We start from the raw sequence: 26,159 nt of genomic DNA on the forward strand, positions 1-26,159 counted from the left end.
TTTAGAGTAGTATTAAAAGTCTTTATAAAATAGAGAATTAAATACATACACAATGTTAAATTTTCAGTTTTGAAATATTAGTACTGGTTTAGTACTGTATTAGTTATTTTGAAATACTTAAATATTTTTAGGGTGTAAGACCCAGTTAAAACCTGCTATTTACTTACTTTTTGACTGAAAGTATTAGGCATACTGTATTAACTAGGCATACTGTATTAACATTATTAACTGTATTAAAGCATTAACTTTGAGATATTGTTTTTACTTAATGAACCCTGAGCCTCATTCAGAGTAAGCTTAAATTAACTATTTCACTTAGTAATCAAATAGCTTTTACTGTGTGACAGCAATATTTTGTGTTTTATTTTTTTAATGATAGTTTAGGATTTATTTAAATATAATTTCAGTCTTTTCAGAGCTATAAATTCACTGCTGTGTAATAGTTTATAAGCATGATTATTACTGTAAATTAAATTAGCTTTTTACGAAAATACCGTGTGTGTTTATGTTTTGTTTCTTTTTTTCAAAGCCAAAAAATGTGTCAGGCTTGTCACGTTTCCCAGAGTGTTGAGTTATCAAGAGTCCAGTTTACAAGTTTCTAATGTTGATCATATGACCCAAAAATTCTTAAAAAAAAGTTATAACTCACTATTTTTCATCTAAAATCTAGAAAATTTCCAGGAGCAGGACGTCCAGTATGCCCCCCCCCCCCCCCCAATATCTTTTATAAGTCAGTGCCCCTGGTCATTAGTTTTGTTTATTTGTTCCTGCCTGTTATCTTATAATTTAATAAAGGAATTCTTAAATGTGGCTACTGGGCAAGAATAGACAAAGTTATGGTTTAAAGAAACAATCTACAACACAGCTTGTCAAGAACGTTCACATCAGTGAACATTCCAGTGTAGAATGAAATTTCATTTAAATTTTGTGGTTTATTTTCTTACTTTTGAATTAGCAAATATTCTGCTAAAGATATACTTTTGAGAGTGTTTTCTTCTTTAGTTTGATTATTTGTTGATAAAGCTAATGTAAAGTTTTCAGTATATGATGAGAACATTACATTTAAGTCACACTCTGCATTTACAATGTGTGTTTCTTTCTTGGCTGTAGGCACACACTTGAGCTGACAGGATTGGCAACACGCGGAATGACACAATCAGCTGCTGGTGTAAGCATCTCACTGGATAAAATAGTGTTAGCCTTGCAAGAGGCTCGAGCTGTCCTGTCTGGAGCAGCTAGTACAGTAGATGTAGTTGTTTGCTCCCTAGGACAACGCTTCCTCTTCAAGCAGAAAGCTAGTATTGCCAAAGAACTCTGGGCTCATGGTGTGCAAACATTGCTTCTTGATAGCATGCAGGTAATATATTAGTTTCTTAAAATATCAAAAATTTCTCCTCAAAAATTATAATCATACTGAATAATCACTGTAAGAAACATTTCAACTATTATGTAATTAATTTCAGGTACATGTTAGGACTTGCACATAATATTGAAACCATTTTAGCCACCCATTCAACACTGTTGCCTCAAACATTTTTTCCTAAATTCTAACCCACTATGATTCTTTCTTTCGGTAACAGCACAGAGATGGAAATGGATCATTGATTGTGAAATCAAGCAGCAACCACTGTTATTTGTTAGAGAAGAATTCAGTGTACCTATTTGGGTATCTTTAATCAACTGTATTATGAGAGAACATTGGCTCTTTTTATATCAGCAGTACATCATAGATTTTTGAATCAGTAGAACATTCCAAATGATAAAGAAGTAGCTCATTCCAGTTTTTAAGAAGAGAACAGATGCATAGAATTACAGGCCTGTATCATCAAATTCAATGAGTTCTTCTCCTACATGATGATTATTTTGGAGAGCAGCCAACTCTCCTGTATTTTCAAGATTTCTGAAAGTACTAATAATGTGAAATTCAGCTCACTCTTTTCATTCACAATATCTGGGAGGCAGTAAATAGCGGAGCCAAAGTTTTTCTTTCCTTTCAAAGAGCCTTCAATAAGTTTCTCAATGTTAATAAGCAGAATATGTGCCTTCAGAGCTGAGTAAACTTTGCACTCCATTTATCATTCCCATTAATGAGTAGAGATACATGTAACTTGCTAATTAATGTAGGTAGCTCTCTGAAACTATTCAATGGTGACTTGGCTGCATCGTTGTTGAATGTACAAAAAATCTTGTAGTTTGTCAGTGCTTTGTGCAAAGACTGGTGACTAACTTTTTACAGAAAGAAATCTAATGTATTGTGCTCAAATGAGCCAAAAATATCCTGATGTTGTGTGATGACATTGCCATTGGAATCAGGCAAAATTATTTCAAATATCTAGAGATATTCATTTGTAACAATGTAAGGTGAGAGCACTGTATAAATTTAGTTTTGGGCAAGATAATGACAGGCTGATTCATTGGATGAAGCCTAAGGAAATGTAATTCACCTGTAAGAAGAATGACTTCCTTAAGCCTCTGGTTGTTGAGCATTTTTTCTTCAGTCTGAGACTGCCAAGTTGAACTTAAATAATAATAATAATAATAATAATAATAATAATTTTATTGTCGTTCAGCTGATTACAGCAATAGACAAAGTCAAGAGCATATATTTCTACATAAACTACTATATCGATGTAAATTAGTTTACATAAAATAGGTACACGTTAGAATAAAGTATTTTCATCTTCAAAGAATTCATCAATGGTGTAAAACGATTGTTCACTAGTAGCTTGTATGATTTAGCTTTAAAGATATTTACAGGCAGTTCTTTAAAGTCAGCAATTAGTTTATTAAACATCCTTAGTCCAAGAATTAGGTACGAGTTATGCAATTTTAATAATCTGTGATATGGTACGTCTACAGATGTTCTGTTTCTAGTGTTATGGCTATGAATGTCACTTCTCAACACAAAATTAGACACATTGTTTCTAATGTACATTAAAACATTGTAGATGAAAAGTAAGCAGGGATTATTCAAAGAATAACTGTACAATTTGTTTTGGACTTGTCTGGTCTGTGCTAGTTAGTCACAGAAATACTCACCAAAGTAAGTGGAAGAAAGTGATGGAAATAATCATGATATTGCAATAGCTGCCACAGGAAACTTAGAAAGAATGATTTATGGGTAGCTTTGATGGCAGGTAATTGGAAAAAGTTAAATGCAAATAATTAATTTAAAAAAAGGTTGTTTGTAATCCCATTTGTTTCTTCTTTATTTCTTTTTGCTTTTTCTTATTGGATAAAAACTAAAACATACAGATTTATGTCTTGCTCATTTGTTCTGCAGACCCTGGAAGAGGTTCAAGATTACTGCCGAGAGATGTCTGTGCCCCACTTTATAATGCTAAAAGACTGTGAAGTGGAATCAGTCAGAGTCCGAAGCTGGGAAAAAGACAGGTGAGAACATCATTTCATGCATATGAAGCTAGTATCTGTACAGATTACTATTGGTGATCTTGCAGCTCTTTAAGAATGAAGTTATAATGAAATCTAGACCTTTCGATGCTTACAGGTGTTGATAAATCTTCATATAGATAAGGCTTACTGGCTAATGATCGTCACATTGCCTGAACTCTTACGGGAATTGGTAGAGTGACTGCTGCAAGTAATGAGTATGGTGGGCAAGGGCACTGCAAATTTAGTGTGTGGACAGAAAGTTGGAAAGTGTAGGGAGCATGCCAGAGATAAGTCCCTGCCGTCACACTATCATCTGTGTCCTCGGTGACTCAATTGGATAGAGCATCTGCCATGTAAGCTGGAGGTCCCGGGTTCGAGTCCCAGTCAGGGCACACATTTTTCAACTGTACCTGATGATATTTATCAACACCTGTAAGCAGCAAAAGGTCTAGATTTCATTATAACTTCATTTCAAGCAGTTGAATTAGTGCAAATTTGTAAGTTAATCTATTAATATAAGATACACATGTATAGAAAGTGAAACTCTATCCATTTGTTTGCCTGCTCCCAATTTTTATTCAAAATTTTGTGTCGCTTCATTCCTTTCACATGCAGGTTGGTCTCTCCCATAGTTCCTCCCGAGTCCAGGAGAATGGGGTCCCACAAGGCTCCGTCTTGAGTGCCTGCCTCTTTTTAGTTGCTGTCAATGGGCTAGCTGCAGCTGTGGGAACGTCCGTATCGACTTCTTCGTATGCTGATGACTCCTGCATGTACTACAGCTCCACTGGCATTGCGGTTGCTGAATGGCAACTACAGGGCACTATCCTCAGGGTGCAGTCTTGGGCCATCATGCACGGCTTCCAGTTCTCGGCCACAGAGACATGCATCATACATTTCTGCCAGCATCGCACTGTTCACCCTGAGCAATGGGTTTATCTTGATGGCAAACATCTTGCCGTGTTGGAGGCACATCAGTTTTTGGGCTTGCTTTTTAATGCCCGATTGACTTGGCTCTCTCATATTCGGTAGCTTAAAAAACGTGCTGGCGCCATCTTAACGCTCTTCGTTGCTTGAGTCACACCAGCTAGGGTGCCGATCGGTCTACCCTTCTCCAACTGTATCACTCATTGATTCAGTCCCGTCTTGATTATGGGAGCCTGGCTTATGGTTCGGCATTGCCTTCCACATTGCGGTTGCTTGATCCCATCCTTCACTTTGGGATCCGACTCACCACTGGAGCTTTCTGCACGAGCCCAGTCGCCAGCCTACTTGTGGAGGCTGGTGTCCCTCCATTGCGGATCCAGCGCCAGTGACTGCTGACTGCTTATGCTGCGCATGTTTTTAGCTTGCCTGGGCATCCCAATTACCGTCTCCTGTTCCCCAACTTGATCGTCCATCTTCTGGAACGGTGACCCTGGTCAGGGTGTCTGATAGTGATTCGCGTCCGGTCTCTTCTCTCAGGGCTTGAGTTTTTCCCACTCCCGCCTCCTTTCCAGGACTATGTCTGTATACCCTCGTGGTGTGTGCCCTGTCCAAGCCGTCGGCTGGATTTGGCGCATAGTTCGAAAGACTCAGTCCCTCCGCCGCCACTTTGTTTCCATCCCTGCCCCGTTTGTCGGGTCCGCCGTAGTCTATACCGATGGTTTGATGGTTGCTGGTCGAGTTGGTTATGCTTTTACTCTTGGGGATCACTCTGAACAACGCTCGTACTGGATGGCGGCAGTGTTTTCAGTGCGGAGCTGGTAGCCATCTCTCGCTCCCTCAAGTATGTCCGCTCCTGCCCAGGTGAGTCTTTCGTCATCTGTAGTGACTCCCTGAGCGGTTTACGAGCTATCGACCAGTGTTTTTCTCACTCTCGTGTGGTGATGACTATCCAGGAGTCCCTTCATACTCTTGCCCGTCACGGCCACTCTGTGGTTTTTGTGTGGACCCTGGGTCATGTCGGCATACCGGGTAATGATCAGGTTGACAGGCTGTTGGTGCACCGGCCCTGCAGATTGGCCTTTCGGATTGTGATCTCTAGTCAGTTTTGCAGCAGAAGGGCCTTGGTACCTGGGATGCTGAATGGCGCACGCTGCCTTCACCCAACAAACTTCGGGTCGTGTCGTGTATGTGGCACTCCTCCTTGCAAGCCTCTCACAAGGACTCCATTCTACTCTGCCAGCTATGCATTGGCCACACCTGGCTGACACACAGTTATTTATTGTGCCGCGAGGACCCACCTCTCTGTCGCTGTGGTTCAGCATTGACAGGTGCCCACATTTTGTTGAACTGTCCACTTTTAACTGTGATCAGGCAGATGTTCGCGCTGCCTGACACGCTCTCCGCACTTTTAACGGAGGACACTGTGATGGCACGCTTAGTTTTGAGTTTTATTCGTGCAGGGGGCTTTTATCGCTCGATCTGAGGGTTTGTGTCTTTTTTTTTGTGTAGAGCCTGGCCTTTGGTCTACGGTTTTAGATTGGGATTTTTAGTGTTTCTCTTAGTGGTTGGCATTTCCTTCTTCTTCTTCTTCTTCTTCTTCTTCTTCTTCTTCTTCCCCCCTCCCCCACCCCCCCCCCACCCCACCCCCCCACCCCACCCCACCCTGCCAGTTCCTGGTCATCTCTATTGCTAGTTTTTCTTCCTTATGGGTGTTTCATGTTCATGGAAAAAGGGGCCAATGACCTTTGTAGTCTGGTCCCTTCAACCCCCACAAACCAACCAGAGCGAGGGAAAAACGACGGTCTGCACGCCTCAGTATGAGCCCTAATTCCTCATATCTCTTACCTTCATGGTTGTTACGCACAGTGTACATTGGCTACAATAGAATCATTCAGCAGTCAGCTTCAAATCATGGTTCTGTTAATTTTCTCAATAGCGTTTCTAGAAAAGAACGTCAACTTCCTCCCAGAGATTCCCATTTGAGTTCATGAAGCATCTCTATAACACTTACGTGTTGTTCGAACCTACCAATAACAAATCTAGCAGCCCACCTCTTTGCTTCGATGTCTTCCTTCAGTCCAACCTGGTGTGGATTGCAAACACTCTAGCAGTACTCAAGAATAGGTCACACTTGCATCCTTTATGCAGTCTCCTTTAAAGATGAACCAGTTTCCCAAAATTCTCCCAATGAACCAAAGTCAATCATTTTCCTTCCCTACCACTATCCTCATGTTCTTGTTCCAGTCCATGTCACTTTGCAGTGTTGTATTCAGATATTTAAATGACGTGACGTGTGGCAAGTATGACCCTACCATTGCTGTATCTGAAAATTATAGGTTTGTTTTTCCTACATGTCTGCATTAACTTACGTTTTTCTACATTTAGAGTTAGCTGCCATTCATCACAACAACCAGAAGTTTTGTCTAAATCGTCTTGTATCTTCCTACTGTCACTCAACTTCAACACCTTACTGTGGACCACAGCATCCTCAGCAAGCAACCGGGGATTGCTGCCTATCCTGTCTGCCAAATCATTTATGTGCATACAGAACAACAGTGGCCCTATCACACTTCACTGGGGCACTCCTGATGATACCCCTGTCTCCGATGGACACTCAGCTTTTAGGACAACGTACTGGGTTCTATTACTTAAGACTTCTACAAGCCACTCATATATCTGTGAACTTATTCCATATTCTTGTACCTTTGTTAACAGCCTGCAACGGGGCACCTTGTCAAATGCTTTCTGGAAATCTAAAAATACGGAATCTGCCTGTTGCCCTTCATACATGTTTCTCAGTATACAATGTGAAAAAAGGGCAAGCTGAGTTTTGCATGAGCGATGAATTCTAAAACCATGCTGGTGGAAATAAGCTTCTCAGTCTCAATAAAGTTTATTGTATTCAAAGTGAGAATATGTTCAAGGATTCTGCAGCAAATAGAAGTTAGGGATATAGGTGTTAATTTTGCGGGTTCTTTTACCTTCCTTATATACTGGAGTCACCTGCACTTTTTTCTAGTCTCTTGGTACTTTGTGCTAGACGAGAGATTCACAATAAATGCAAGCTCAAAAGATGGTATGTTTGTATGATTCTCCTGTGTTAACAATTTCTTGAATGTGAAATTTAAAACTTCAGCTATTGACTTGCTATCTGCAACTGCCACTGCCACACTAGACTGGTCAACAAGGGACTGAATGGAAGCCTTTAGACCTGCTTAGTGACTGTATATGTGACCAGAATTTACGGGGTGCTCTGCCAGATCTTTTGCTAAGGCGTGACAGTGGTAGTTGTATGCTTCACGCATAGATCTTTTCGTGAAGACACACGAACCTCTATTAACCTTCGCTTGTTGTCGTTTGTGTATTCCCTTTTGAACTGAGAGCGCAAGAGCCTCTGCTTCCTCGGCATTCTGTGAATTTAAGGTGTAAATTAATAAATAATGTCAAGCCTCCAAATTTATGGCTTATGAAATTCTGATGCTCTTGGACTATTCTCTGATGTCCTGTTTCGTTTATGTCGTACTGTAAGATCTGATAATGCTGTATATGTATGAACGTATGTAAATGTTCACTTGAAGATGACTAAGCAAGCAAATTTGATTAGTAGTACTGAATAAAATGTTTTGCTTCATATATATTGACAGCTTTATTTTACAAATTTGCCTTCCGTGAAACTCGGATGCCTGTTGTTTACACCTTAAATTTACAGAACGCCGTTCTTTGGTAAATTATAGGCTGACAGACTGCCGTATTTTTTCTCTCTCATGAAATTTGTATTCTTTCTTACTAGCTTTTTTGCTGCAAAGTTGTAAACCTGATTGGAAGCTCTACATAACATTATTTTAGAGCACGAATTAAAAATCTGTCACTGCATTTGAAAATGTATTTCAAATTGTAGAGCCAAGTTTTGAAATGAATATTATGCCAAGGACTGCTTTCTTATTTTGCATTCATTGTCTGGATAGGATATGATAAAACAGTTTCCGTAAGTGCAGTAACTTCATGTGTCCTTACCAAACAATGTGCCGCAGTGCTGCACACCATCATGTGATGCCTCAGTATGCACTAAACTTTAAATACGCAAGAGCATTTCACTCTCATTCAAAGCCTAGCACTTAGAGGTCCAGAAACTTAGAAAAATAACGGGTCCTTCCCCTGTAGCTATACTACATGTACATTAATTTAAACCTTGAACTTTTCTGTTTTGGTGTTCGTACTACTTAACTGAGATGTAGCTACTGGCTGACTACATCAAAAGTTGGTGAGATCGCGTGACGTGAAATACGAATTGCTGATGAAAGCGCATTGCAAGTATGTAAAACCTTTACCATTCAAATGATTGAAAAATTTTATAACTCCGGGGGGAAATGTATGTCACTTAATGTGGAAAAATTGTACTTTCACCCAGGAAAAAGTGTATTTTCACCTGGGGAAAAAAATGTATTTTCACCCTGTAACACATGTACTGGGAAAAATCTAGGGGTTTTTTTTTCTTACCACCATACATATCCTGCCCTTTTTGCCTTTGTCCCTCCCCCACTGCCTCCTGCCCACCCCCTTCTCCCTCCTGCCTTCCCCCTTCTCCCTCCCGCCCTCCCCCTGCTCCCTCCCGCCCTCCCCCTGCTCCCTCCTCCTCTCCCCTCTCACCCTTCCCTGCCCCCCTCTCCCCCTTTCTCCTCTTTACCTTGCCTGCCCCTTCTCCCCCTCTCACCCTTCCCTGCCCCTCTCCCATCTCAAGGTTCTCTCTCCTAAACATCTCTCCTCCTCCTCATCCCCCAGCTGCACTCCTACACTGTGTGTGTGTGTGTGTGTGTGTGTGTGTGTGTGTGTGTGTGTGTGTGTGTGTGTGTGTGTGGACGCGCGCGCGCCCGCTGGGGGTGTGAAAGAGGAAGAGAAGGATCTGTAACTTAATCATGACTGAATTTTATTTAATTAATTTATTTATTTTTTCTTTCTTTTTTAGGTTCCAGGAACGTAAAGTGCAATTAAATGAATTGGTAGACCTGATGCTAAGGTTAACTGGTAAGGAACCTAGCACACCAAATTCACGAGTTGAAGCGAAAAATGAATTTTTTACTCAAACAAATCCAGGACCTCCAAGCAGTGGCTCTCAAGTTAATTGCAATTTTAATCTCACACTTGATAAGTTAAATGTCAGTCAACGGCGACGCCATGAAGGACTGGTAAGTTCCAATGTTTTGTCAGTGTATTTCACTTTCATTTATATGAGTACATGAATGCAGAGGTAGGCTTACAATGACTCTGAAATCATGATAATTTGAACAAACTAACTTCTATACAGGCTCCTCTAGATAGATAATTGAATAATAAGTTTCAGTACCATTCATTTTCCTCTTTTTCCTATGATCTTTCTTGCTTGTATTCTTTTATCTACTGATCAGTTATCTTTCTTTCATTTGACACTTGCACACTCCTTAACAGCCATTTCTCTGCTTTTCTTCTCATGTGGCACACCTCCCTTTTGTGATCATCCTATTTTTACTACTTTCCCTCTTCAGATGTTATCCACTTTTTCCACACTTTGTTTAGTTTGCAATACAAATTTCCGAAGAGTTACATTTAAGATAATTGTACTTGATGATTTCCTCCACTTATATTTCATTCACTGATTTAATGTTATTGTAAATAAAGAAGAAATGTTAAAGTAAACAGTAAACACATTTTTATCACTTGACCAATCAATTACGTCTCAAATATATCTTTGAAACTGTTTCTGGTTAGCTGTGCAACAGGGAAAAATAAATCTATATTTTAATCCAAACATTGACAACCAGTGTGGTAAATTGTTTAGATTTTATATAGCTCTTGATAAAAGATAGCAATACTGCTAATTATTCCAACCTTGCCAATAATTGATAAGTGATTTCCTTTCTGGGTGGGTTTGAGGTGTGACCCAAAAGTAACACGAATTTCTAATTTCACATATTTTATATATCCAGTTTAAAAATAAAATTAAAAAATCCTCTTTATCTTTTATGTCCCTGATGTATGTTTGCATTGGCAGCTGTTTTGAATATTTAGTTTATTGTTGACAGTCAAAAAGGTTATAGGTGTTTTCGAGTGCTTGGCAAATTTTTACTTTCAAAAAAGATGGATCAAAGTGTTTCCACTAAATTTTGCTTGAAAAATGGAATAAAGTTGACTGTGGCTTTTGGCGAATACAATCTGAGTAAGACAAGAGTTTTTGAGTGGTATAAATGTTTGAAAGTGGATCAAGAAGACATTGAAGATCACTGACAACAATGTGGAAGAAGTAAAGAAAATGGTTGAAAATTGCCAAATCTCCATTAGAAACGTTTTTGATGATGTTGGCATATCCTTTTGGTCCTACCAAGCAATTTTTTTCAGATTTTTTGGGCATGAAACATGTAGCAGCAACGTTTGTTGTGAAATTGTTGTATTTCGACCAAAAAGAATGTTGCATAGACATTACTCAGCAATTGTTGAATGAAGCCTGGAATGATCCAGAACTTGTAAAGACAGTCGTCCTAATGGAAACTGCCCAAACAGCCAAGACCGAAAAAAAATTCGAGAAGTGTGATCACATGTGAAAGTTCTTCTCATTGGTTTCTTTGAGTACAATGGGATAGTGCATCCTGAGTTTGTTCCTTGTGGTCGTACGGCCAATAAGTAAATGACTGCAAAAAGATACAAAAAAATAACTGGATAAATCATGAAGTAAAAACAGCAAGAGAGAAACTTAGACTTTTCCAATATGCAATGATAAATAATGACAATAATAATAATAATAATAATAATAGACTAAAGGTAGAATTTAAGAACTATCAGGATTACTATAAAGATCTTCTGCTAGAAGCTAAAAGTAAATATGTAGCCACAATGTTAAGGAACTCTACTAACACAGGTTTAGCTGTTTGGAAAGTAATAAATAGCTTTAGGGATTGTAAGGACAGATCAACAAGTGATTTTACTATAAACCATAAAGGACATATCATGAAATGTCAATGTCAGATTGCAAATGTTTTTAATGAGTACTTTTCTTCTGTTGGAAAATCTGTCAATGACCATTTTAAGAATCTTCAGCATAGATATAGGGGCATTCCAATCGAACAAACCATATACTTGGCCCCAACCAATAACAAGGAAGTCAAAAACATAGTAATGTCATTAAAAAATAGAAAATCAGTAGGCTATGATGGATTGTCTATCAGTACACTGAAAAGATGCATAGACAACATATCTGATGCCATGGCCACAGCAGTAAATGATGTAATTGCATCAGGTTGTTTCCCAGATAGTCTAAAGACAGCACAAGTAACCCCGATTCACGAGAAAGGTGATAAATCTAAAATTGAAAACTACCGCCCCATCTCAATATTACCTGCATTTTCTAAGGTAGTTGAGAAAGTTATTTATACTAGACTAATGACATTCCTGAGTCAACACAATTTAATATTTGAAAATCAGAATGGCTTTATGAAAAACAAGTCAACATCAGTAGCAGCAGCACAATTAATAGACAAAATATAACGGCCATAGAGAACAAGGAGTATGTAACTGGAGTGTTCCTTGATCTAGAAAAAGCTTTTGATTGTGTCAACATCACCATATTACTTGACAAGCTGTGGAACCTGGGTATCAGAGGAACTGGCTATGAGCTAATAAAATCGTATATGAGCAAAAGAAAACAATTTGTCTTGCTTAAAACAAACAGTGGGTCTTACAAATCTAAAATTACTAATATCAAATATGGAGTGCCTCAAGGCTCTGTCTTGTGACCCCTTCTTTTCTTGATTTATGTTAATGATATACAGTATTGTTCTCCTAACTGTACAAAAATATTGTATGCATATAATAGAGGGAAACATTCCACATAGGAAAAATATATCTAAAAACAAAGATGATGAGACTTACCAAACAAAAGCGCTGGCAGGTCGATAGACACACAAACATACACACAAAATTCTAGCTTTCATAACCAATGGCTGCTTCGTCAGGAAAGAGGGAAGGAGAGGGAAAGACGAAAGGATGTGGGTTTTAAGGGAGAGGGTAAGGAGTCATTCCAATCCCGGGAGCGGAAAGACTTACCTTAGGGGGAAAAAAGGACGGGTATACACTCGCGCGCACACACACACATATCCATCCACACATATACAGACACAAGCAGACATATTATTGTATGCAGATGACACATCAATAGTGTGTAAACACAAAGACTATGAGAGTCTGGAGGTACAGTGCAACAGTGTAACTAATGAAATAGTCAAGTATTTTAATGAAAGCCATCTAAATGTATGTGTTTCAAAGACTGCAATTATGGAATTTAACACAAGGAAACAGATATAATTTGACATGAAATTATCCATAGGAAATACATTGTAAAAAAGGAAAAATGGACAAAGTTCTTGGGAATTACAATCCAGGACAGCCTCAAATGGGACATGCATATTGATTCCTTAGCATGTAAGCTGTCGAAGAATGTGTTTGCTATAAATGTGATTAGCAAATATTGTAAGGACCTGTGTGTACTAAAAACTGCTTATCATGCCCTATTCTCATCAAACTTCAACTATGCTGTAGAAATATGGGGTGTAACAACTCAAGCCAACCTAAGTACATTATTAATACCACAGAAAAAAGTTATCAGAATTATTTGTGGTGCCGAACCTCGAGAATCATGTCGGAACTTGTTCCCAAAATTAGGTGTGCTTACCATTATAGGTGTATACATATTGAAAGTTATGTTGCTTGTGAAAACAATAAATCCAAATTTCAACTGTGACCTGCACCAGTATGATACAAGGCAAAAGTTCAGATACCATGTAAATAGCCACAGAACAGCTTTATATGAAAAAAATGCACTTCATGCTGGGCTGAAGCTACCCAATGCCCTACCAAAAAGTCTCACAGCCCTTCCTACTAACAAATTAAAAGATCAACTAAAAAAGAATTCTAATTGAAAACCCTTTTTATTCCCTAGACGAGTATTATATCCGTATGAAAAGTGCTTCATAAGTATGTCAAGCTCATAGTTTTAAGTAACCTACAACTCATATAATGTTGATAAAAACAATATTTGTAATATCGTGATTGTATACTACCAAATGTAAAATCCATCAAAATGTAAAATTTATTAATACAAACAAATCTTTAGTTTGTAATTTATAAACTGACGTATTCAGAAGAATTATCTGTATGATGTCCTGAAACTGTATTATTTCTAGGGATTGTATTTGATTATTCGATGTTGAATAAATATTATTATTATTATTATTATTATTATTATTATTATTATTATTAAGAAATATTATCTGGAAGTTGTGCACCTTTTGCTTGAAGCAATCTGAAGAAAACTACCAGAATTGTGGCAAAACCATCACGTGAAAATGGCTTTGCAATATGCTCCCACTCACATGTCAATGTTTGTTCATATTGTTTTTGACAAGAAACAACTGTGTTCACTAGGCACAGCCCCCCTGCAATTTCTTTCTATTCTCTAGGTTGAAGAGATCCTTGAAATGGTTTCGGTGTTGGACCATTGAAGAGATAAAAACAGAATCACAAAGGAGACGAATACCAAAACACAAAACTAGTTCCTGAAGTGCTTCCAAGATTGGAAATAGCACTGGCACAAGTGTATTATATCTGAGAGTGATTACTTTAAAGGGGACAAAATTGATGTGGATAAATAACGATTCTGTAAGAAAAAGAAAACTTTGTTACTTTTTGATCACACCTTGTACCGTTCTCTCTCTCTCTCTCTCTCTCTCTCTCTCTCTCTCTCTCTCTCTCTCCAGATTATATTTTGGAGTAGTTACAGATACATTTGAAATCATGCCATAATATCCTTACTTTGTCTCATTTCAAACAACTACAGGGAATTCATTAATCTGTTCCAGATGAAAGCAGCTCTGTCTCCTTTATTAGCTCGTTTGTCACCTAAAGTTCGTGTTGAGGTCTTGGCACTTAATCTCGATGCCAGTGTTATTAGGACCTTGTCAGCATATGTGGATGCTGAATTTGACTTCCAGCAATCAGTGACAGCAGTAATTGAAAAGTAAGAAATACCAATTACTCAAATTTTTTTATGAATAGTATCTGAAGTATTCTTGGATTTTCCTTTTTTTTTCATATTAATTATTGTGTGTATAATGTAAACCAAAGACTTCATTGAAATTAGAGGGCAGATGATCAGCATCTACATCACCACCCATCTTCAAGCTATTTATGCACCCTCCCATTCTCAAACAGTGTGCAGGAAAATAAAAACACTTAAATCTTCCAGTGCACACTCTGATTTCTCTTATTTGATTGCAGTGATTGTTTCTCTCTAACTCATGATAAATTGCTTTGTTGGTTGTTATGTAATGGAAGGGTATATTTTGAATTATTCGAACTGGCTAGGCAAACTGTAACAGAATTTTGTCTTTGTAGGGCAAAATGTGTAAAACAGTAGAAAAAGGACTTTGATTTACAGAGGATCACTGTATGCCAACGGTTCAAGGAAAATATGAGTCTCCTTGTGGACATGTCATAACCACTGTTCTGCCCATGTTTAGAATTGTCCATTTATGCACTGTAGCCAAAAATAGGAGTTATTCATATTATTTTTGTTCAACAGAGAGCACAAAATATATTACAGGGGGAGATAGAACAGTTGTAGAGCAGTGGTAATTTTTGTCAAGGGCTTGACAGTAGAGTAAAACTAAAAGAAATTATCTCCATCTCTCAGAGATCACTCTCCACATTGCTCCATCATATTCAGATGGTTTGGAAGAGTGACATTAGTGGTGTTTCCTTCTCGGGTCAACATTCCCTGAAGGGAATGTTCCTGCAGTCTAGAAACTATAACTCCAGATATTCAATGAATAGTCATAAGACTTTTAATCATCTCCTCGGAAAAACAAAGTTACATCTTTAATTCTTTGTTTGTTTCGCAGCTACACAACTGCAGTATACATTGAAATCCTCACACCACACTACCATAGTACACCACCAGAGGAGCAAAAACAAAACTGTGGAGCACATGATAAAATGAATTATTATGCAGTAATTTGTTTTCGGTGGCAGTGGAAATGCTGGACCTGCTGGAAAGGAATTACTGAGCTTTTGTCAACAGGCTGTGCTGTTTTGTTTTGGCTCACCTAGTGATGTGTACAGTACTGTGGAGCAAGGATTTCAAAGTGTGCGAGGATTACAGACAAGTACCTGCAAGCAAACAAAAAATTAATTATGTAACTTTATTTTTTCGAGTTGATACTGACTACCCTCGCAGGAATCCTTGGTCCAGACTGCGCCTGCAGTGTACGCTATTGTGCAAGGCTACATCAAATGACATATACAGAAAATGAGGATAAGTAACCACCCTCTTATAAATAAAATTTCAGTAGTGAACAGCTGCAGAGCGTGATTTGTAAAAATCTTTAGAGACAAATTTGCAGACAATCTTTCACTAATGTTTGTGTGAGACACACATGTGAGTGCAGAGGTTTGAGTGCATATAAAGAGCAGCAATGTATCTGATGATAGGCTTTTTTTCATCACTGAAAATTTAGCACTGATATTGAAACATCTCTGCTGGCAAATAATTCTATGAATATGTGGAATATATCACAATTTTGTCTACTTGAAAAATGGCTATATCCAATCATAGGATGGTGTGTCTGGCTACCTTCTCCCACCCTTTCCTATGTATCACTTACGTAAAGAATACAAAGTATGGTAGAGCTGAAATAGCAGTCATTATTTTCCACTTTTCATCCTTGAATGGAACAGCAAGAATCAATAGAAAATGTCTTCTACTGTTCACTTCAATACATTAGCAACCATTGTTAAATTTATCAAATTTACTTTTATATTTTTGTGCTTATTTTTATTTATAATGTATCAGTTAAATTATAGTGCCAGTATGTCTTTTTATGAGGCAGTTTTTTATTAATGAAAATATTATTCTTTTATCAGCTCCTTGTGTTATCTCAGCCTTTACCTCTACAACATGCAAAGCAGGTCTTATTTTGCTTTTTGCAGTAGTATACAAACAAGGTGTTGATTACCCTTCGCACTTTCCTTCATTCTCCATTAGTTGCAGGGTAGAGTAATGCTTAATGTTGCAGATTCAATTTCACTTAAAATACTTCCATACTCATTTTGCCACACAAATTGCTGGTTTATTTGTAATTATGGTGCCTATTTTTGAAATGTAGCTCCTATAAAGTCAACCACAGTTAAAACTGTAAAATGAATTATTCTTTGCCACCTTGTTGCACCAGTTGTTCTTCTAACTTATAAATCTACTTTACTGGCATATATTGTTTCATCGTTGTTTCTGTTTTGTACATGAGAATATAAATGTGATTTTACGCAAACAGTGATCTTCACTCAAACAAAATTTGTGCTTTATGGAAAAAATAAGATGAAAAGTTGAGAAAGATGAAACAATTTGGAAACAGTTAAATACTAAATCTTCTTTGTCGAGGGATATTTTCCAAGGATTGTAAAATTTTCAAGAAGTCGTAAATGAAAATAAAAGTGTTATCTACACTAATAATAAAACTATTGAATCATATGTTTGTCTGTTTGAACACACTAATCTCCAAACAACTTTTTATGGGGTTTTCACATGGAATTTGAACATAGCTTGTGCCAATGTATAGACATTATGTCGTCAAAATCAAGCCACCTGAAAAGGTACAGTGAAACCCTAATTTTATGTTTCCTTACTCCAGACTGAAGAAATGCAAAATTGAGAGAAATGCAGAATCAAGGAAAACATTAAAATCTCCAAAATACAAACAAAAACATATGTAATTGGCATATATGATTAAAAATTGTAATCCTCTTCAATACAATGTTTATACAATAATTTATGTTAATGAATTTCATCAGTTCTTAAAAAAGTCACACGTGTGTGCAAGTAAAAACTCATCGAAAAATTGAAATTGGTATTTGGGTACAAGGTAATCAAGCTATTTTCTGACATGCTGAAACCACAAATTATACCTGAAAACACACATCTTTGAGAGTTCTTTCCTTTGTGCCTGCCCAGAAAAAATTGAAAATTGGTGAACATGGTGAAGTAAACAGACAACTGCAGAGTATGGTGAAAGGAATCAGAATCTAACATGTGGAGTGCGTGATTTCCTTCTTTAATAAGAGAAACAGAGATGTGAAAAAATAAGTTTACTAGCCCAGTTGACATAACAACCATATTAGAAATTAGCTCAGTGAATTTCTGTGCACTGTGTAAAATGTAAATTTAAAAGAAAGCTGAGGTGCTACAGTTTCGCTTCATGCCTTCTATCGTTGCTGCCAATCTGTACGATCTAGAATGTTTGGTGCAAAGTATATACGAGTAGTGTATGTAGTTGCTGCAACTGTAAGCGTCAGATTTGGGATTGAAAGTCTTTAAAATACACTATCATAAAACACAGCACATGATCAGGTTTTTCAGACTTCACAGAATGCTTTCGCCCCTACCTGCGTTGCTGTCATTGAAGGGCCACTCCCCTTGTGCACACATCCAGCAGGCAAGCTCATTTTACATGTGTTAGTTCGGTGTGGTGACTGCACTGGCAGTTGGGTGACATAAGCAGTTGCCAGCCAATAAGAGCTCACTAGCTGGAAATGACCAATGTTTCTTTGATTCTGACCGAGCATATTCTTTGAGACTCAGTGTTTGAATTTAAAAAGTTTACAGTTGATATTGTTGCTCGATACAGTACATCAGAAATACATGCAGTACGATGAGACTGAGTTGTAAGTGACAGAAGGAAAGGTGGTGGCTGGGCCCCTTCTTCACATATTGGCTTGGACAGGAACACTTCACGTCGACTGTCCTGTTTCCATTGCTGCCGCAACCTAGCAGTTGTTGTATCATAATTGCATGGTGAAGCTAAACGCTGCTAGTTGTGTTGGCAATGCCAATTCTGGATTACGTCAGCATTTCCTCTCTCATGTGTCCCCTCTCCAGAATGGCATAAAATATTCCCCATATCCACCACCACTTGTTGTGTGAACCATCTGTCTTTTGTGTCACATATAACGCATTCTGTCACATCAAATGTCAGTAGGAAGAAAACGGGACAAAGTCAGGTGAGACATTGATTAAGAATGTAGAATCGAGGTAAACCTTACTAGGAAGAAATGTAAACTCTAGGTGATCTTATAGATTTCTGACAGGTGCTACGAATTTATGGCATAGAATCATGAAAAACATAAAATCGGAGAACATGAAATAGATGTTCCACTGTATCATGATCTAAATTTTTATCCAAAACTGCCACATTTGTCTGTTAGAACATGCTAATTTCCAAAACTACTAAACAAATTTTCATAGGATTTTCACATGTTACTTGACCATAGCTTGGTGCATCGTACAGGCTTGATTTAATTAAAATTGGATCACAGGAAAAAAAAAGATTTTGCAGTTTAATGTTTTATATATGCAAAAGCGCTTTTGTCTGTTATCTTGTCACAAAAAAAAAAAACGGATGAACTGATTTTGATGAAATTAGGTATGTAGATAGTTTGAAACCTGAGGAAGAAAATAAAACAATAGAAACTTCAGCTTGGAATATCAACAGTATAAGGAGGAAGATAGATTACTACTCATCACAAAGTTGGCACGAGTTGCAGACAGGCAGGTGATAAGACTTTTGCACATTTAGCTTTCAGCCAAAGTACTCTTCAGAAATGGAAAAAATCACATACACACAAAGTCATTCATTCATGCAAGCAAGCACGCCTTCCGCACACATGACCTCCATCTTTTTCTGAAGAGTGCTTTGGCTGAAAGCTAAATACATAACAGTTCTTTTATTGTGTCTATCTGCAACTCAGTTTGTGTCCGCTCAACGGTGAGTAGCAGTCTATCTTTTTCCTTATAATGAGGAAGAAAAGAAGCATCTTTAGAAAGTAAAAAAGGATAAGTTGGCACATAGAAGTGTGAAATATTGGGTGGAACATATTTTTTTATCGGTGATCATAAACCATGTAAAAAAAAGTATTAAATTTGGTGTATAATGTATAGCTGCTTACATAGTGCGATGCATAAATGTGCAAGCATCTGCTCATGTCTGTCTGCATGTGCCCAGCCATAGCAATGGGTAACAGCTTGTTTAAATTGTAGTTATGCATGCAGAGAGCTGAAAGTTACCACTAATACCTTTATTATTTTGGAATGGAAACACTGCCCTTTAAAACAGTTTATTTTTTTATGTTGCAAGTACAGGTTCTTGTTAACGGGAAAGAAGTGTCCATACAGAAGTGAAAAATGTATACAGAAAGCTTCCATAATTTGAGGATAATGTCCATTGAGTTTATGTTCACTGTCATTAGCTTGCGTACATTCAGCATGTATTTATGTAGTTTCCATTAGAAATAGTACATTTTATACAGTTTGTTTCATGAAAAATGCAATTATTTTACTTTAGCATTATTAATTGCATAATTATCTTAAATTAAATGACTAAGCAAGAATGAGACTTTTGAATTAACTTCAGTTTAAACAGTTTCATACCTTATTGTGGCACATATATTCATCCCTGCAAATTAAGAACCATCCTGTAAAACTTTATAGCCAAGGGTGTCAGCTTTTGAAAATCAATGTGGATGCTGTAAATCACAGTTCACAAATGTTTTGAAAACAAGTCCTAAAAATCCAGTTAAGGTATTTTTAAATGAGCACCACTTGATAAAGGTAAACAAACTTGTTTATTAGGTTCATTTTTTCCATACTAGTTAATTGATACAAAAAAATAATCCACAATATACACAGATTTGTTTTATTTTTTCAAATCCTTCTGTAATTTCTGATTATCACTCATAAAGAATATGTTCTTATGAACAGCAGATTGTTTAATGAAAATGTTCCCCACAGTATCATGGTTCACGTTTTTTGCTTGTTTTCTTATGGACGTGCATGATAGTGGTGTTCAGTTTCTCGTGCTGTGCTGTTGCACAAGTGAATTTTTGATCATCTAAGGGTGTAAAAAAAAAATGTTCTGCTGTGCATTTAGAATCTTGTATACTTAAGGTAATCTTTATCAGTTTCGTGACATCTGGAACCAATTCACTAATGTGCATGTCTGAGGAAAAGAAGCTCACTAAGTCGTCCATATTTCCTATGGGATAATTTTTGGAGTCGCACCTCCAACATCACATTTCTGTGCAAAGTTAATCTTTCTGCATCAGAGTCATCCATATAAAATTCTATTGCATGGCTCCAGTCTTTAACTTTTGAAAAAATAAAGGTTTATATTTCTTTGAAGTGAGTCAAGAACATTGGTCCTTGAAACACTGAATCACAATATCTAATATCTCAAAATAAATCCTGCGGTAATAATCATGGGGTCTGGCAAAAGTGTAGGGTAGAGCACCCATCATCTAGTTTTCAAGAAATCTTTTGTATTATTGGAAGTTTTAGGTCTTCAACATCAGAATTTTTTATCAGTTCCTCACGGAAACTTTCATTAGTTCGAGATAACCTCAAAATGTCTTGGACAGAATTATTGTCCATGGCCTTTTGGAGCTGTAGAGTGGAATTTGGTAGAAAGGATTCCAAATTTCAGCTGGCTCTAAAATTTTAATAAGAAGTGTAATGACAATGATAAGTTCAAAAGAACACAAGGAAATTTAAGAAACCTTCATTGTTAGCACCAGCATAGGATTTTTTGAGCTCAAATTCCTTGAAGAACAAAATTAACTGTTCATAATTCTGGAAAATAGTTTTCAGTGAACCTATTCTACATAGCCACGTGACAGGGTAAAAAGTCCAAAGAGCTACAGGATGAACAAAACTAGCACATTGGGCAGCTTGCAGTCACTTTTAGTTGCTTGGGGGGACCCACATTCAAATTTGGCCATTTCTTTCACTTTTGAAAGATAATCACTCACTACGGTATCATTTTACTTTGCCTTTGAGTCACAAGATTCTAAGAACAGGCCATACAGTGAACAAGCAAAAATTGTCAATATCTCTGATTTTTGCTTGCCATCCAAAAAAGGTGGCACATGTATTGCCCACTCTGTTAGTAGCAATACCTCTGTGTGACTTGATATCTTGAGAAAAATGAGTGAGAACATCAATTAATATAGTCCACAATACTTCAGCGATAGTAAGAGTCGCTAGTGTAGAAACCAAAAAACAAAGGAAATCAAAACTTTCTTGTGTTGACAGACGTCGTTTGTTTAAATGATACCATGATAAAAAAAAAATTAGACTAGAACTTACTGCTCCACAAAGAACAGTACCAAGTGAACGATTACCTATCAACACAAAGTAGACATTTTAAATCTCTGCCAGCTGTGTCCATTGGATGGAACATTCAAAAACTTGCATGAGATTTCTGCAAGAGAGTAGCACTGAACACTTGTTAGTCGTTTCTGGAGGACTAAGAAGCACTAGGCTATGCTTTCATCTTGTATGGGCCAGTGTGAGGGCACAACATCAAAACTGAAATAACTGAAACTTTTCTACATTTTTTTAATATTCTATTCTATTTTCCTTCCTTATTTTGTGTGGGTACTGAGTGCTCCAAAAAATTTCAGGTAGGGTGCATGAGCACTGGAGAACCCATGGAGTGAGGCACCCCTGTATATAGCCTTCAGTAGTTGGGTGAAACATTATCTTGGATAATGTCAAGGGAAGGAGAAGGAGAAAACTAATTGCAGTGCGTAACCATGTTACATTATGAGTATCATTTGAATTTCTTTTTATTTCTAGGCATCCCCGTCATAAGAAGTACATCATAAGAATCTGTGAAGAAATAATGGACTTGAGGAGTGGAAAGAATAGTCCAGTCATTGTTTTATACAGTGTCGAAGAAAATGTCATTAGAATGTTGATGTAAGGTGAAATATGTTATGAAATGAAACTGCCAGCGATTGTAAAAAAGTAAATACTTTGCTAAATTAATTTTCTTTATGTGGCATTTTAGTTATTGTGTTCACAGTTAACATATATGTTAAATGTTAGTGTTCATGAATGTTATTTTTGCCTTCACAAATTGAAAAGTTTCTGTTTGAGAGGATAAAAGACAAAAGCAATTGTTTTGAGTTAAAAAGGTCTGTAATGACCTTGCTGTACAAAGGCAGTGCTAAACTCTTGTCACTGTTTTGTGATACAGGATATACATGAACAGCCACCAATCATTGTTTTTCAGTTATTCCTGTATATCCTGTACAACCTTTCATAGTCTACTTATTATTTCTGTTTAAAAATGTGAGCTACTTTTTGTTATAATTACTTCAGAATTTTACACTGCCTTACTTAATTATTGTGTAATAGTATACTGAATGCTTGCACAATGTGAACTGTAGAAAATTCAACTAAGCTATGTTAGTTGAATAGTTTGATCATAATCAATTTGCTCTCACTTCTTATTTGTTAAGTAAGTTTGTGTTGTATAAAAGCAGAAGATTACATGATTAATGTTTGTGTGTACATTCTTCCAAGGCAATATTGAAATACTGTTTTGCTCCCCTTTTGCAGTAAACTTTTAATTATTGATGGAAGCAGAATACATTAATATAAGACTGGCCAAAGCCAATGATTCTTCAGAAAGAACATCAGGAATTTTATTGCAAAAGTCCACTAGTTTACTCCTTTTCATAAGTGAATATTGTGTAATTTCATTATAGTCCCACTGGTTCTTCCCCTTTTCCTAAAAACAGTCTTGTATTTAATCAGGTCTATTTTGTTCTGTTGTTGAATCAAGATCTCTTGCTTTCAGTATGCAATGGTAACAATTTTCTATCTCTGTTTCATATTTGGCAGCTAAGTTTTTTGTATATGTAGTGATCTGACGTCCTTTGATAGTGGCTATTATATTGTTATTTTCTCTGATGAAGGCTATTTGAAGATTTTTCACGTGCTTCATTTAAAAAAATTGGGTGGGAGCAGCACCATAATCCATGTGTCATCTGGTGTTTTCAATTTTTTTTTTTTTTTTTTTAAGGATGTGGAGCCCCTCCATGCCCACACTGGCATGATGGCCATCTTGAAAGGTCTACTGCCATCTCTGCGTAAGGGTTAGTTTTCACTAAAGTGAGGTGTCGCAGGATGTGGGTACTGCGATATTTGTGTACATCTGGTTAAGATTAACCATTTACATGCGCTCATCTGTAGATAGACTAGGTCGAAAGTCAAACGGAGGGCTGCAGTTTGAAGGGCAGAGGGAAAACAGTGCGAAGGCAAGCGCCAAGGGAAGAAAACCTCAGCGATAGTTAGGTCAGGTAGTAAGAGCAGTAGCGGATGTCTTACTGACTGCAATAGGTCTGGAAGTTAAGTTAGAGGCGGGTATCATGCAAGCGGATACTGTGTCAAGCCATATGTTCATCATAAGAGATCAGTCTGTGACAATGCTGCAGCACGGTGCACTGCAGTTTAGGCTTTGAGAGCTCCCTGCCGCACTGCGTCAGTGGTGGGTGAGCATCGAAGCCAAGCGCGTGGAGATGTGCGGTTGTGTAGCGGCACCACTCCTCACTCGTTGACTGTGCTGACAGGCCCAGTGAGGGTTGCGGTTGAGTTTCTGAGTGTTGTGGATAACACAGCCCAAGCCATTGAGCATCCTGATCACTCTGGTAGTCCACTCGTTGGAGCAGAGCTGCTCTGAACTTATGGGCTTCGGTGTTCCTGCGGCGGCATCTGTGTTCTTCTTCAGCGTGTCCGTCGCACTGTGGTTTTCCGCCGGCTCCATAAGGGAAGCAGTGGCAAGTGTCTTCTCTTCACCTGTGGTGTCTGCACAGATGTTGTGCACCAGCTGCGAGCACAATTGCCGCAGCTGGCTGTAAGCCTCCTCCATCTCTGCAGACAGGGTGGCCTTAAAAGCTGCCCTGTCTGCGTCCGTGGTGGCTTTGAAGGGCGCAATCACCTCCTCCGCCGGTGCACTTTACACAGTGTGGCGAGTTGCAGCAGTATTTAGCCACAGGCCCTTCAGCTTGGCCCCACTGCCATCCGTCACATTTTCCACCACGACGATGTACACAGGCAGCATCTCCTTATTTGTCCGGTTGTGCAGCTTAGTAGTTGCACCCTGGAATCCAGCACATGACATTCTCTTGGACCGTCTTCTCATCACATATCCAAGGCATTCCCCAGTCAGTGCCTTGCAGTGCTTCTCATGCTGTTTCAGTGCAGTCCTCTTCTCCACAGTAGTGTGGATGAACAATGTGGGCGGCCACAGCACTCTTCAGTGCGCATTGGTCGGCCACGCTCGCTGCCTACAGCTGGCCAGTGGCGTCTGAGTCCAGGAACTCTACCCCTACTTCTTCCCTGCAGCAGTTGGCTGTGATATCATAAATCACTGCCCATGACCCTAATACTGCACCAAATGTACAGAGGAGGAAGGGACAGGTGTATGACATTTGTCGCACGTCTGTTCTGCATTCCTGGTGGGTTGCAGTGTCAAAGGCTTCTTCTCTGTGTCTGCCTTCTTCTTCTGCCCATTCTGTGACGCAAAGACACAATTATTTTGCTGTGTCATAATAATGACGCACAACAATTTGCTTAGCGTCACACCACTGTCCAAGCACAGCTTCACAGCTCTTCTCCTGGCCAAGCACAGGTAACTCGCTTCACCAGTGATGTACGCCCTCTGCTGCTCTAGCGCAACTTGTGTCATCTGTTAAACACTGACTGACTTGCATCCTTACCAATTTTATGCATTACATGCCTGTTTTGGATGAAAAAAGATGATCTCATTGAAACAAAATTGTGGAGAGAGAGAGAGAGAGAGAGAGAGAGAGAGAGAGAGAGAGAGAGAGAGAGAGAGCGTGTGTGTGTGTGTATGTTTGTACACTAAAACTGGGTGGACTCCATATGGCACTACAATTTATGTAACTACATTGAAAGTAAATGACTGTTTTTATTATCGGTCCATCTTATTTAAGGTGAAACAGGGCAAGTGAGACCATAAATTGCTGCACTGGTTAGACTTAAACAATAACAAATCTTTTACTTTTGTCAATTATATTACCAGTTTACAGAAGAAAGAATTTTTTTCTTAGCTGACTTAAAAAGGCATCAAAAATACTGGGCTCTTGATATTCCTTTCCAAGTTCCATGTTAATGCTAAGTATATGCATTTATGGGAAACAGGGGTGAAGTGCAAGGGCCCCTCATTTTTAATACCATGGTTCTGGAATCTGTCCAGTATCATTATTAGGTATTTGTTATGAATATTTTGTTAAAAGAGTGATAAATGAAATTGAATTGTTAATGGAAAATTGTCACTCATTATCTAAAAGTACAACATTGCAAGAATGAATTTTATTGCAGACAATCAGTTTATGTACATTAATACATTGTTAACTCAGTATTGTAACTAATGAATGATGTGAAAAGATAATTCAAAGGTTTGCTACAAGAAAAGGAGGTAGCTCCAGTTTTCCAAATTTTTGATGTATTGAAAGAAAAGTTTTTAAAAATCAGAATTCTTATTGTGTGAAAAATATTCTTTCAGATAAAGTTCTATAATGCTTCTAACCTGTTATGACAGCCTATTCACTGTAAAATATATTTCTCAGATCATGTGATGTATCTCATCGTTGGAGCTTTCTCTTTCTTGTCACAAAATAGATCTTCAGTCAACTGTTAGGAAATAGATTTCAAAAAAGTAAATTTTATATGCCATGGCACTATGGAAATGCTGTTTTACAAATTTGTTCCTTTTTATCTCCAAGGGGAACAGAATGCCCATTTTCACTCTTCTTTGTTAAACTCACTTGATTCTTATGAGTCCTCATAATTAGCATCTTGTGCTCACTTTTTACGTATCTTATTAAAAGAATCTAGTAGGCACACTTTTCCATGAGTAGTAGGTTTACTGAAACACACAATCATAGTCAGTAACTCAATGTAA

At 37.8% G+C, this 26,159-nt stretch overlaps 1 protein-coding gene across 1 annotated transcript in view; it reads left to right on the plus strand.

The window, feature by feature from the left end:
• LOC126177132 (eIF-2-alpha kinase GCN2) overlaps nucleotides 1–23,246 on the plus strand; it is a 317,728-nt gene extending 294,482 nt beyond the window's left edge. Inside the window, exons 25-29 of the mRNA XM_049924405.1 lie at nucleotides 1,111–1,357; nucleotides 3,284–3,393; nucleotides 9,281–9,500; nucleotides 14,199–14,356; nucleotides 22,022–23,246. Of these exons, the coding sequence (XP_049780362.1) occupies nucleotides 1,111–1,357; nucleotides 3,284–3,393; nucleotides 9,281–9,500; nucleotides 14,199–14,356; nucleotides 22,022–22,148 (862 nt within the window). The 3' untranslated portion in view covers nucleotides 22,149–23,246. The remainder of the gene's footprint in view (nucleotides 1–1,110; nucleotides 1,358–3,283; nucleotides 3,394–9,280; nucleotides 9,501–14,198; nucleotides 14,357–22,021) is intronic.
• The last annotated feature ends 2,913 nt before the right edge of the window (nucleotides 23,247–26,159 follow it).

The sequence above is a fragment of the Schistocerca cancellata genome, chromosome 1 (genome assembly GCF_023864275.1).
Source record: "Schistocerca cancellata isolate TAMUIC-IGC-003103 chromosome 1, iqSchCanc2.1, whole genome shotgun sequence".
Classification (NCBI taxonomy): domain Eukaryota; kingdom Metazoa; phylum Arthropoda; class Insecta; order Orthoptera; family Acrididae; genus Schistocerca; species Schistocerca cancellata.